Source organism: Podarcis tiliguerta (assembly GCF_965153285.1).
Source record: "Podarcis tiliguerta genome assembly, chromosome: 9".
Taxonomy (NCBI): domain Eukaryota; kingdom Metazoa; phylum Chordata; class Lepidosauria; order Squamata; family Lacertidae; genus Podarcis; species Podarcis tiliguerta.
In genome coordinates, this window is record NC_139542.1 from 15386458 (window position 1) to 15399594 (window position 13137).

General features: G+C 42.9%; 1 protein-coding gene across 2 annotated transcripts; it reads left to right on the forward strand.

Annotated features, from left to right (window-relative positions):
- On the forward strand, positions 1-12587 carry LOC310685134 (uncharacterized protein). 2 transcript variants are annotated; one of them, XM_083456744.1, is made up of 5 exons: positions 1-51; positions 2794-2859; positions 4725-4778; positions 7825-7927; positions 9895-12587. In XM_083456744.1, the coding sequence occupies exon 5, from the start codon at positions 10389-10391 to the stop codon at positions 12006-12008; it is 1620 nt and encodes a 539-aa protein (XP_083312870.1). In that variant the 5' UTR covers positions 1-51; positions 2794-2859; positions 4725-4778; positions 7825-7927; positions 9895-10388; the 3' UTR covers positions 12009-12587. The 2 variants fall into 2 exon arrangements, with proteins under 2 accessions (XP_083312870.1, XP_083312869.1); XM_083456743.1 differs by having other exon boundaries at positions 9898-12587.
- Positions 12588-13137: the final 550 nt, after the last annotated feature.

Below are 13137 nucleotides of genomic sequence, written 5' to 3' on the forward strand. Positions count from 1 at the left end.
GGCAAAAGGCTGCCAACATCGGCTGAAGATACCCTGTCTTCTTCAGGAAACGTGAGCTATTTCCTTACTATTCTATAACAATCTCCTGCTTCCTCTTGGATCAGCTAAACCTAACATTCTGCCTTTCATTCTCTAACGCTGCAAAGCTTGAATGATGACAAATGGAAATTGGATGGACCTCCATCAAAGTCTAATCCCATTTCCTTGAGCCAGTATATGTTAGTTATATCAATGGAAGGTTTCCACCTTTGTATTAAAGAATACTTAGCTTTGTGCATAGTGCATGCCAGGTAAAGATCTGTAAAAATATGGGTAGGAGAGTATTATGTTACTATTTAGATGGCAAGCAAAGTTTGCCCCATTTGCTCAGATCTGTCAGCCATACATCCAATATTTCTTCACAGTGGTCAAATGCTCGATCTAGATTAATATTCAGCTGTTCCTTCCTCTGCTGGCCAATATTTTTCCAGTCTTCGACCCAGGAGCCTCCAGTTCCTTCGTTTCTTTCGATGCAAGAAGCCCAAGGGGGATTCTCCAATTATTGTTGTATATTATAATCAACAATATTTCTCCTCCAGTACAACATTACAGCATTACCTTCAATATTAGGAACCATTCAATTCTTATTCTTTATTTCACACCCAAGTCCGTATCCTGTCAACCATGTATGTCAGTCCTTATTTTTAAATGATTGCATTTTCGTTCACCTCTTTTCCCAATCATTTCCCAGAAAGGTTACATTTGCTCAGATCTTTGGTAGGTAAACTGATTTGATTTTCTTAATTTGGTCTTTTTCTTTTTGCCTAGGGTTGGATCTGCTTGCCACTGATTTTCTAATTGCTTCCTTTGTTATTGCTGTTGTTTCTGTACAATGGCATGTATTTTGAATTTATCTGCACTTTTATATTTTTACTATCCTGATACTTCAAGTAGAAGTGGCCAAATGGACAAATAGACAGGGCTCCTGTACCTTTAATAGTAGTGTAGAAATTTCCTCTTCTACGCCACTATTAAAAGTGCAGGAGCTCTCTTCCCACTGGCCACCATACCTTCAAAACCTACAATGACAGAGAGACTGCAGCACACACATTTTTAACAAATAAAGCAAAAGTAAATTAATGTGCTATGCATAATGTGGTTTAACATGTGGAGGTTTAAGAAGGTGGATTAAATGGTGTTTGGGTCCTCCCTCGTAGCTATGCAGTTTTATGGATTTGAATAATTTAAAGCAATACTTCTACATAATTGACCTCAGGTATGTTGCATTTCAACATTTGCCAACCTGCTGCCCCTCAGAGGCTTTGGACTGCAAAACACCAGGTTGGCAAAGGCTGTTGTATATCTTCACTGAAGAATTCGAGGATTGGAGGTGCAATGTGCTCAACTTAAGCTAGATGCTTCGAGGCAAACTCTGCTTGTTTGAGGGATAGCGGGAGGAGAGACACGTCAGCAATAACTTTTGCCATTGCTGGCAGGTGCAAATAGCTCTTGTTTTATTTAATATACTCTGTTATCCACAACTGACCTAACCCCATGGCTTGGATGTGCATGCAAAGGCTTTGAAATTTACATTAGGTTGGATCCAAACAACCAAGTTTTACTCAGAGTAGACATGTTGAAGTTAATGGACCTAACTTAGTCAGGTTTCAATTAATTTCAGTGGGCTTCAGCAAATCTTAGTTGCGTACCGTCTTCAGTTTAGATGGATCCTAATGAAATCTATAGAAGAATTTAATTATGACTTAAGTCTCACTGAGTAAAATTAACTAAGGGCCTAACTAGGTGTCACATTAGTTCTGTATTTGTGCCCTTAAGTGCACAGTTGCTGTTGTTGTTCAACACAAATTGCCAGTGCGGGGTCCCAATTCCCATCAGGACCTTAGCTTGGGGAATGTGGGGGAGGGTGGGCTGTAATTTTTTGGTCTCTGTTAATGGTCCCAATTTGTACCACCATTAGCTAGTGCCTGCAGTAGATATGGGGGGAGGAGCGGACAGCTCCTATTGAAGCAAACTGCAATCAGAACAAGGGACTGGAAGGATCTGTCAGTTTCTCATTTTTCCTATATCAAATTCAGTTCTCCACTATTTCTGCTTTTTTAAAAAAAAATCCTCATGGAAACTCATCAGCATTTTAGTGCAATTTTTTCCCTGATAAACACGGTTTTATATGCAGTTTTGCCTAATGCAAACATTTTTTTTTGTAAAGCAATACCCCTTAATATAATGTAATTTTGTACATTATTTCCACCAACAGCTTCATTTTTATGCACACTTTTCCCCAATATATGCTCTACCGGCTGAGTTGACCATGTATCTAGGTTTAAATCCCTACTCAAGCCTGATAGGCTGGGTGTCCTTGGGCCAGACATTGATTATCAGCCTAGCCTACCTCACAAGACTGTTGTAAGAGTAAAAGCGGGAGGGGGGGTCAATGTATACCACGCTGAAGGAACATTGGGCTATAAATGTCATGAATAAATAAATAAACAAGGATAGGATTGTGCTCCACATTTTGCAAATCAATGCTCCATTCATTCTGATTCAGAAATATGATTGTTGTAATAATAATAATAATAATAATAATTTATTTGTACCCCGCCCATCTGGCTGAGTTTCCCCAGCCCACTCTTGTCAGCTTCCAACAAAGATTAAAAATACATTACTCTTTAATTGTTGATTCTCAGAACGATGAGTGATTTGCTTTCAGGAGCAAGGAGGGGTTATTTTGGATTGTGATCATAGGCATTAAATGTGAAATAAAAACATTTCTCAGTTATATTGCTCTGTCCTTAGGAAGCTCTGAAGATGAAGGCTGCTGTTTTGTACTTGACTCTCTGTGGCTTAACCTGGGCTCAGTTGGTGAGTATTCCAAACTTCAGGCTGAAATGATATACAGATTCTCCCGAGAGTAACTTTTGGGGAAGAGTGACATCTGGAGGACAGATGTTTTTAGAAAGTTTCAATAGAGGAACGCATACCTATGAAAAGACACGACGTAAACAGACTGTGCAACATTCAGAGAAGTGCGACATTTGGTGAAAAACTATGGCTAGGACTCCACATTTTGGAATTCAGTGTTGATTCTAATGTTCGGGCAGATTCACATGACAGGATGTAGTTCATAATGTTCCCCTTTCCCCATGTGCCTTTGTATGAAATGCCTCTACATGAATTAAAGTCAAGGAGTGACATTTATTTGCATGGAGAGGCACCATTTCTGCTTTGAGTTAGTAGGAATGGAGCAAAGAGAGCAACTAGATAATAGAATTGTATGGAGACAACTGAAACCACGAGTCATTCCTTCCAACTGCTTCCTTCTTGTAATCTCCTGCCCTTTAGCAGGTTTCTGGAGCCCCACCTCGGCTTCCTGTGCATCAATGAAGCTATTATCCCCAGTAGCAAGTGCTCTTCTGTCATCTGTAATGTTCATAGAATCATAGAATCATAGAGTTGGAAGAGACCACAAGGGCCATCGAGTCCAACTCCCTGCCAAGCAGGAAACACCATCAGAGCACTCCTGACATATGGTTGTCAAGCCTCTGCTTAAAGACCTCTAAAGAAGGAGACTCCACCACACTCCTTGGCAGCAAATTCCACTGTCGAACAGCTCTTACTGTCAGGAAGTTCTTCCTAATGTTTAGGTGGAATCTTCTTTCTTGTAGTTTGGATCCATTGCTCCGTGTCCGCTTCTCTGGAGCAGCAGAAAACAACCTTTCTCCCTCCTCTATGTGACATCCTTTTATATATTTGAACATGGCTATCATATCACCCCTTAACCTCCTCTTCTCCAGGCTAAACATGCCCAGCTCCCTTAGCCATTCCTCATAAGGCATCATTTCCAGGCCTTTGACCATTTTGGTTGCCCTCCTCTGGACACGTTCCAGTTTGTCAGTGTCCTTCTTGAACTGTGGTGCCCAGAACTGGACACAGTACTCCAGGTGAGGTTTGACCATGTTGTCTCCCTCCCCCTCAAGTTCTAGTTTAGAGCTCTCCTGATCAGGCTCACGAGATTCTTAGCAAACACATCCTTGCCAACCGCTGTGAGATGCAGCCCATCTCTTTGCCAGGTGTCCTTCCTCAAGGAAGCGGAAACTATGATCCAAGAAGCCAAACTCTTCGTGCACAGCCAGTGGTTTACCTCCAATATTTTCCTCTCTCCTCCTGGGCCGTGACCTTCAACAGGAAGGAGTGATGAAAAGACCACCTGTGTCCCAAGGCTCTTCAGCTTCCTGCCCAGAGTCCCATAGTCCCTTGCTATACAGTACATTGAAGGTTGTGCGTTCCAGTGCTGCCACACTGAAGGGATTATTCCTTACAAACACAGAACCAACATTATAGATATGCAGGCTGAAGTGATAGGATAGAGACGGATGGTGTAAGATCCCTCAAGGAATCCCGAATGCTCAGGGTTCCCAATTGTGTGGAAGGTCCCAACATGCATACACCTTCCCACTCACTGCTCAAAGACCTGAGGCTGCAGTCAGTGGAGATGGAGAACATGGAGGTGGGGCCAGCATATGTGGCCTCCTCCCTCACCTTCTCTGAGATCACGTTCAGGTGAGTGTCAGAACAAGACCAGGAGTTTGCTGCTATAGAGCTAAAACAAAGTTACATTCTTACCCAGCCACCCTCTGAAAACCTGTAGACAACCCTTTAGCAGAGCACACCAACAATTCAGAAGAGATTTACCTGACATTGTTTTTTCCCCTCCCATCTTTCTCCAGGAGCTTCAACCCCATTACAGGAAAGGAAAGCAGAAGTGCCGGGGAGATCACCAGGTAAATGAAACGAAATTTATTATGGTCCCAGACCAGATTCGCATACCATAGTAAGCGAACATAAAACACAATAGAATTAAGTTTGAATTAACAATCAAATATGACAATAAACAATACAAGTATGACAGCCATTAGAAATGTGGTTTAGGTCTTAGTCTCTAAAATATTTTCTAGAGTTTGCATCTGAGGCCTTGGCCTTTGTGATTGCACAGCTTGTTCCCTGAGTTTTATGGCAGCCGCACAAAATTTGACCACCCCTAGCGTGATCTCTGGATCCTTATCCTCTATCAGGGATTTTAAGCATTGAGGTTCAGACCCACCTGGAATTTTCTGTATAACAGGGGTGATAAAGACCGAGCGTATATACACCAGGTAAATGAGTCAGGTATTTTGATGACAACGTGGCTTCCTTCAGCTTCTGTTAGCAGAAGAAGGCGGGAAAGTGTTGTCTGTTCCACAGAAACATGGGATGAGTAGTGTGCTTCAATATAAAGATGCTGCGCGGAGGCATAATCAATAGGATACTCTTCGGTTTTAATGCACTTTGCTTTCTAATGCTAATTTCCATTGCTGGAACAGGAATGGGCCTTTCTTTTCTCACCCTGAGGCCTTGCGTCTTTGGAACCAGCTCTGTAGCCGCGCCACGGCTGGCACAAAATATTATGCCACCTGTGGCAAGACAGGCCAACCACTGCCTCCTCCACTGCCACCGCTGCCAACTCTCTTCCCTCTCCTGTTCAGAGGTTCCTTAAGGCCCTTCTTAGGATCTACAACTTGCTCTGAGGAACATAGGGTCCTTCCTCAGCGTGAAGCATTGAGTATTAATCTCCTCAGAGTATTGTGAAAGAACAATGTCAATCAACATTTGATGATCTTCTACCAGTCCACAATAGAAAGTGTCCTTTCATACCGCATCACAGTGTGGTACACTGGTTTGACATCAACTGATAGGAAGTTCCTACAGAGGGTGGTGAATACAGCACAGGATATTATGGGCTGTCCCGTGAATCCACTGGATGAAATAGCGGAAGAACGTTGCCTCAGGAGAGTGAGGAAAATTCTCAGGGATGATTCACACCCTGGTCGGCACTTTCTTGATCTCCTGCTCTCAGGCAGAAGAAATAGAAGCATGATTAGTCGCACCAACAGGGTAAAGAACAGCTTCTATCCGTGGGCTGTTAGGCTGCTGAATGAAAAGATAACAACAGGGCAACTGACTTTCAGGTTTGGTGTGTGTGTGTCAGTAAATGAGGGGAATTAAGACTAAGAGAGCTGAGTGGGGGGTGCTTGTGTAATCTCTCTGTATACAAGTTGTACAAGTGACAATAAAGTATTTCAGTTGAGGATGGGGTGTCCCCGAAGAGCACCTGCATTTTCAGATGCAGTGGTCAGAGTGACAGGGCCACTGATTCACCGTGTCTCTACCTTCTAGAGGCAAGGGCCCATCTTGGTTAAAGGGTGGGACTAACCCTAGGCATGATCCAGATTACCACATCATTGGTAGGAAGCAATGTCAGCTCATCCTTTTCTGACAAGCTTTTGCTGATGTGGAGGAGGGCTGCTGGGAGGTTTAATCCCCCCCCCCCATTTCCATTTGTTTGGGTGCAATATTTGAACTGCTGTAGCATTGCCATTTTGTAAGTTAATGACAAGCTTTTGTAAGTGTTAGAAATGAAGAGTATTACACAGTTCAGATAAATTCCACTTTGTTACAGCAATTTTTGAGCTTCCACGTTATTCTTTAAAGAAAATGTGAGGGGAGGAAGTCTAGAATTTCTGGGGACATATACATGTTCCAGAACCGTATTGCCCAAATTCTGAATGCCATCAACATTGTTTAAGTTGAGAGGAAAGTCCTTTAAAATTACTACCTAGAGATACTCCCACACTTAAGGATAAGCAAACAGGAGTCCTGTGTCATCTTAAAGAATCATAGATATGTTGTGGTGTAAGCTTTAATGGACAGGGAAAAATGGATTTGATACAATGCCTAGTTGTTAAGGCAGGATTTCATAAACTTGAGTTCATTGATCCCTTGAAGAGCTTATAAAGCTGTTGTTAGCCCCAACGCAGATTCTTAAGAATATAAATGAAATGAAGTCAAGAAATATCAACTTAGAGTGGTACCTCGAGTTACATACGCTTCAGGTTACAGACTCTCCTGACCCAGAAATAGTGCTTCAGGTTAAGAACTTTGCTTCAGGATGAGAACAGAAATCGTGCTCCGGCAGCGCAGCAGCAACAGCAACAGCAGCAGCAGCAGGAGGCCCCATTAGCTAAAGTGGTGCTTCAGATTAAGAACGGACCTCCGGAACGAATTAAGTACTTAACCCAAGGTACCACAGTATAATCAACATTTATTAACCATTTATCACCACTACTATGAACCACAACATGAAAACAATGAGAAATACTGTTGAAATGTGAAATCATCTTATTACATACAGTCTCCTCATTGGCAAGTGCACGAATTATATTTTTTGTGCTATACCTCTTAAACTTATTTTGCACATCTTTGACCTCCCCCCTTTTGATCCCTAAGTCTTTACCCGACCCCCTGCACAGTCCCCGTGACCCCAAAATCGACGGCTTTGGAAAAGCTTGCTTGCATCTTTCTGGTTTGACTAACAGACTAAAGAGACCGGCCTTCTGGAATATGGAAGGAAGATTAAGCATGCCCTCTGGTGGGGATTGTAATAATTTCCACAGAGGTAGCCGTGTTAATCCTGCAGCTCTTTAAAGTAGAACAGATGTATTATGTGGCATAAGATTTCATGGGGTAGAAAGGTGAGCAGAGAGGTCAGAGGGAAATGACTAATAATAATAATGCAGACTGTGATAATTACAATGAAATTTAAAAGTACTGTAAAAATAATTATACTGACCATTCAGAAGGCAGTGTTGATTATCACACAAACATCCTGGTGTCCATTGGGTGTTGCTGCCGCTGTTGTTGTTTTCCTATTTCAAGAAGCAGGCATAGCTGAAATGAACAGAAGCATGGTATTTCCAAGAGTACTTTTAATGCCTTCTTTTCTGCCCCCAGATAATGCTCAAAGGTCGTCACTCCAAGCACGGGTTTTACATATTTAATTACGTGTACTCGTCTGCAGTGACCAACAATCAAACACAGATTCAGGTAGAATAACGTTTTGGCTCATACACCTTTTTAGTTGTCTGCATTTGTTGCAGTAGCGCCACACGGTATACAAGGAGCACATCAGTTTCACCCACAAACTCTCTTGCAGTTGCTATTTCATTCTCATTTGCAGCACCAAGAAACAGCATCCCAGCATCCCAGCATCCCATCCATTTTATTTTATTTTGAAAAAGGCTCATGGGGAAAGAGGAGATACACCTTTCAACCCCTTGCCTTCAGGATGACAAGCATTCATGCAGCCTGAAGCACAAGTGCTTGGGTTATTAAGCTTGGAAATGTCCCCTGGCCTGTAAACGTATCGAAATCTGCACACTCATCTGTCCTGATGCAATGCCACCAAAGTGACTTTACTCCTCAGCTTTTGCCGAGTAAGTAAACTGTTCTTGAGCAAGATCTGCAGAAACATGGTCCGGTGCTCATGTCAGAGGAGTGTTTTGCTTTTCCATAGACAGCTGGGATGGGATGGGGTGGTGCTATGGGTTAAACCACAGAGCCTAGGACTTTCTGATCAGAAGGTCAGTGGTTTGAATCCCTGTGACGGGGTGAGATCCTGTTGTTCGGTCCCTGCTCCACCTAGCAGCTCAAAAGCATGAAGTGCAAGTAGATAAATAGGTACCTCTCTGGCGGGAAGGTAAACGGCGTTTCCGTGTGCTGCTGTGGTTCAGCAGAAGCGGCTTAGTCATGCTGGCCACATGACCCAGAAGCTGTACGCCGGCGCCCTCGGCCAGTAAAGCGAGATGAGTGCCGCAACCCCAGAGTCGTCCATGATTGGATTTAATGGTCAGGGGTCCCTTTTGTTGCCGTTTAGTCATTTAGTCATGTCCGACTCTTCATGACCCCATGGACCAGAGCATGTCATTACTTTTACCTTTAAGCAGCTGGGAGCAGAATTAAATGATGGTCCAACACAGATAAGCATGGCCAGCCCAAGACATTTTGGCACTTGAGGTGAACCACAAAATGGTGCCCTCGCAGCAAGGGAAAGAGTGAGTGAAGATTTGTATCAGGAACAAGTGGGGATAATGACCGACATAGGGAACAAGGGTGGGAAGAGACCAGCAGCACCTCTTCTGTTTGCCAAGAGGCCATTATAGAGGTGGCTTGTGGGGAGAGCTGTCAAAAAGATGACAGATCTAGCCTCCAAGGAGTTTGCAGCAGCTTTCGCTGCTGGAGCAACAGCAGTCAATGCATTCCTTGGAGGCCGGATCTGCTGCCTTTGTAGTTCCTGCTGCCTGAGGCAAACTCCACAGTTTGCCTCATAAGTGGGCTGGCTCTGCAGGTCCTGCTGATTTATCCAGCAATGCCCCATCCCAATGGCCAATATTCTTCTGTAAGTAATTCTCATTAAAAAAAAACTACCCCACAAATTTAACAGCCTTGCCGAAATGAGCTCCCTGCTTCCCCAAGAACAGTAACTGACATTAAAGGGTAATTAACAGGCAATCCAAGAGGCAATTAACAAGCTATTTATCAGCATTCCCACTGCCACATTCAGCAGAAAATGATAAGAAGGGCCAAAGCTACAAACAGGAAGCATTTAAATTACACACACACACACACACACACACACACAGTGGCCCTGAAATGTTTCATTGGCATTTTGCCAGTTGGCACTGGGCAGGATGGTTCTAAAACTGTTTAAAATCAAAGTAATTCCCACAAATCAGGTCTAAGGAAAACACTGAAAAGGACAACATAGAAAACAGAGAGTGCAACAGTCTGCCAGTGACATGGTCTGGATTCTCTGTAAAAAATAAAAAAGTGAACAAAGCATGGAAATTCCAGACTGAATTGTTACTGAAATAGCAAAGGTTGTGGCTCACCTACTCAATGGATAAACACATTAGCCATAAACAAATCAAACGATGAATAAGTTTTACCTTGCTTGTTAAATTAAATACACTCACCTGTCAAGCTCACCGTTATTTTCTTTTGGAATTTAGAAAGAAGAAGAAGAAGAAAACAGAAATAACATTTCCATTATCACTCACGGGTCTGACAGAAAAAATGTACCAAGGAAGGCCACTGACAATTTCACTGATACAACACAAGAAGCAAGAGAAGAGCAGAAGCACTTTGATGCAACTGGAAATGGCAGGAAGACCGAGGGCAGAAGAACTACTGGAAGCAGCCAAAATTTATATAGACATTATGGAAACACCACAAATCAGGATCTCCACCAGCATCACTTGGAGGTAATTGTCAACAAGGAAGGAAATGAAATTGCTACAGGAGATAATACCATTGAGATAGATGGAAGTGGGGACATAGGCTTTCCAGGCCAAGTTGACACCCATCATGGCGTCATTATTGGCAATGAATATCATGACCGAGTCAAAGACCATCAAGACACAAGAGGCACTGATAAACTTCGGGGGAAAGATAAAGATGGCAAATCTGGGTTATCTAGTAATACCAAGACATCAAAAGATCCCTACATCAAAATAGAGATGAAGGAGAATGATGCCAGTGCAGTCTGGGAAAACAATCCTTTCCATGATATTCCCAAGAAAATTAAAGACCCACCAAGCAAAGATTATTCAAAAGTCCATTTGAAAGTCATAACTGATGCCACCAATAGGGAGCCAGGAAAAGAAGAAGGTGGTCATGTTCATTTGTTAGACAAAAGCAAAAGGGATAACAGTACCACCAAACTATACACAAGTCTCGAAGTAAAAGCCAACATCTCTCGAGAACGTGTAGGGGAAATTGAACTCATGAGAACCAGAGGCAACTACACTAACATCGTAGATACCAGTGAAATTAAAGTGGCTAATGAAAACGATACTGACAATGTTCATACAAAAGGCAAAGATGGGTATACAGTGGCAGTTAGGAAGCTTAATGGACAGAAGGATGGATATGGAGTTACCAAACCACGTAAAAAGGGTGATGTAAAAGATGGTGTCACTAGTGGCCGCCATGTGGAAATAGTTGGTGTTACCAACCTACAGAAGAAAGATAAAACCAGAGAGGATGTCACTAATGGGAGGTCCAAGAGCCATCTGGAAGCAGCTGGTGTTACCAACCTGTGGGAAAAAGATGGAACCAAAGAGGATGTCACTAATGAGAGGCCCAACAGCCATCTGGACGCAGCTGGTATTACCAAACTACCAAAAAAAGTTGGTGGTGAAATTGGTACCAAAGAAAGGCTTAGCAGTCACGTGGGGGAGCTTGGTGATACCAAGGCAGAGAAAACAAAGCAAAGTAAAGTTATATTGAGCAGGAAACTAAATGGATCTGGTACTACTAAGTCACATTCAAAAGGTGAACTTACTCTCCTTTCCGGCAAACAAATTTCTGATTCCGGTGCAACACAGCATGGTCGAAAAAGTCCCGGTGAAGTTGGTATTATTCATAAAAGGCCTAGGATTGGTGAAGGTGGCAGTTATGAAAAAACAAACAAAAATGCTAATGAGAGCACATTGGGTGACCCAAAGATGACTGAAAATGGCAAAACAGGATTTGGCGTCACATTTCAAAAAGTCAACAAGGACACTCCAGAAAGAGCTATCAGTTACAATAAAGCTACTGGAGATTCTGCAGATCTCAAGAGGAGTGATATAGATTCTTCCAACAAAAAGGAGGAGCTCAGTGGTCAAAAATCGATCCAGTTCAAAAGTGCCCTGTCTGAATCTCGTGGGTCTCACGGCAGTATCCGAGACATCCTTAATATTCCAAAGAATGAGAAGCTTAAAAGTCAGGGGCCCTCGTTGGCCACTGTGAAGAGCAATAAGAAGGTTATGAAGCCAAGCAAAAAGGCATCTAGGGTTAATACTGGAAGGCATGGCAGCAGTGCAGCTAAGCATTACCATGGGTATTCGGGTGTCCTGAGGAGAAAGAGCAGTCAGCGTGGTAAGAAGCGTCCATCTGTCCGTAGAAATGACAGCAGCCAATCATCGGAGAGTGAGGAAAACAGCCGCCAGTCGTATGAAGACTATCAGAATGACAGACCCGACAGCCATCAATCACCTGAGAGTACTGAAGAAGACCGATCTGATGAAAGTCATGACCACAGCCAAGGAACCAACTCACGAGAAGATTCCCAGGAGCGGAAAAGTACTGATTGATTTGCTTGCATTTGTTCAGAAGGGAAGAAAAGAGAGCCTCAAATGCACTAGGCTAGGTCATACATAGGCCATAATTATGTGGCATTGCTCTGGTGCGCAGAATAAAGCTGGAATCCTATACCCACTTACTTGGAAGCACGATTCATTGAACTCAATGGGATTTACTTTGGAGTAGGCATATATCAGAGCGTTGCACTTCAAGAGCCGTTATTAGGGCTGAGTCGAAATAACTCACAAGTGTTTTCAGCTGTACCGCCCTTGCTCAATTATTTTTTTTTGGGGGGGGGAGTAATGGCAAAATGGAGAGCTTATTTGTGTAAACTGGCTTTGCTAGCTTTTATTCTTAGTGATGTCATTATATTGCACAAATCTGCTTGCCATGTGACATCCTGAGGTGATCCCATAACCCATCCTTTCTCCACCTGGTGCCCTCCAGCTAATTTGGACTACAACTCCCATCAGCTTTAGCAATCACTGCTGGAAGTCGCAGCTCAAGGGAGGCTGCTGTAACCTGTTCACTGTGCAATGATTGCATAGTGATCATCTGTTAGGTCAATTCAGGAAGGAAGGAGCAGCACCTAGGTAGCTTGTTAGCATCTCTCTGCACTGCAGCAGCTTGTTAGCATCTCTCTGTACAATGGAAGAGAGTGCCTTTGGGAGTAAAGTCAAACTATTGGAGCGTTACAGTGCCCACTGTGGCTGTAGAGACTGATATGGGAGAGACATGCTTTGTTGCAGCAGGGGCAGCTAAGAAAAAGTATTTCCACAATAATGTTCAAAAATCAGTAATAGATAATACTTAGCACAGCTCTTGTCATTATGTTTTCTAAAGTCTGAAGGCAGGGACCCTCCAGATGACGCATAACTACAACTCCATTACCTGTGACCGTTGGCCATGCTGGTTGGGCCGATGCAAATTGGAGTCCCTCCAACAACATTTGGAAGGCCATAGGTTCCTTATCCTTGCATTAAAAGCAACTTTGACATTTACGTCTTTCACAATACCTTTGATGTTGTAATGTGAGATTATTAGCTAGAGGACTGAATAGTTGTTTTACTGTATTGATTTTATTTGAGTAAAATATGCTGCAAAACAGTAGAGAGATATCTCTAACATGTAGGAGATGTT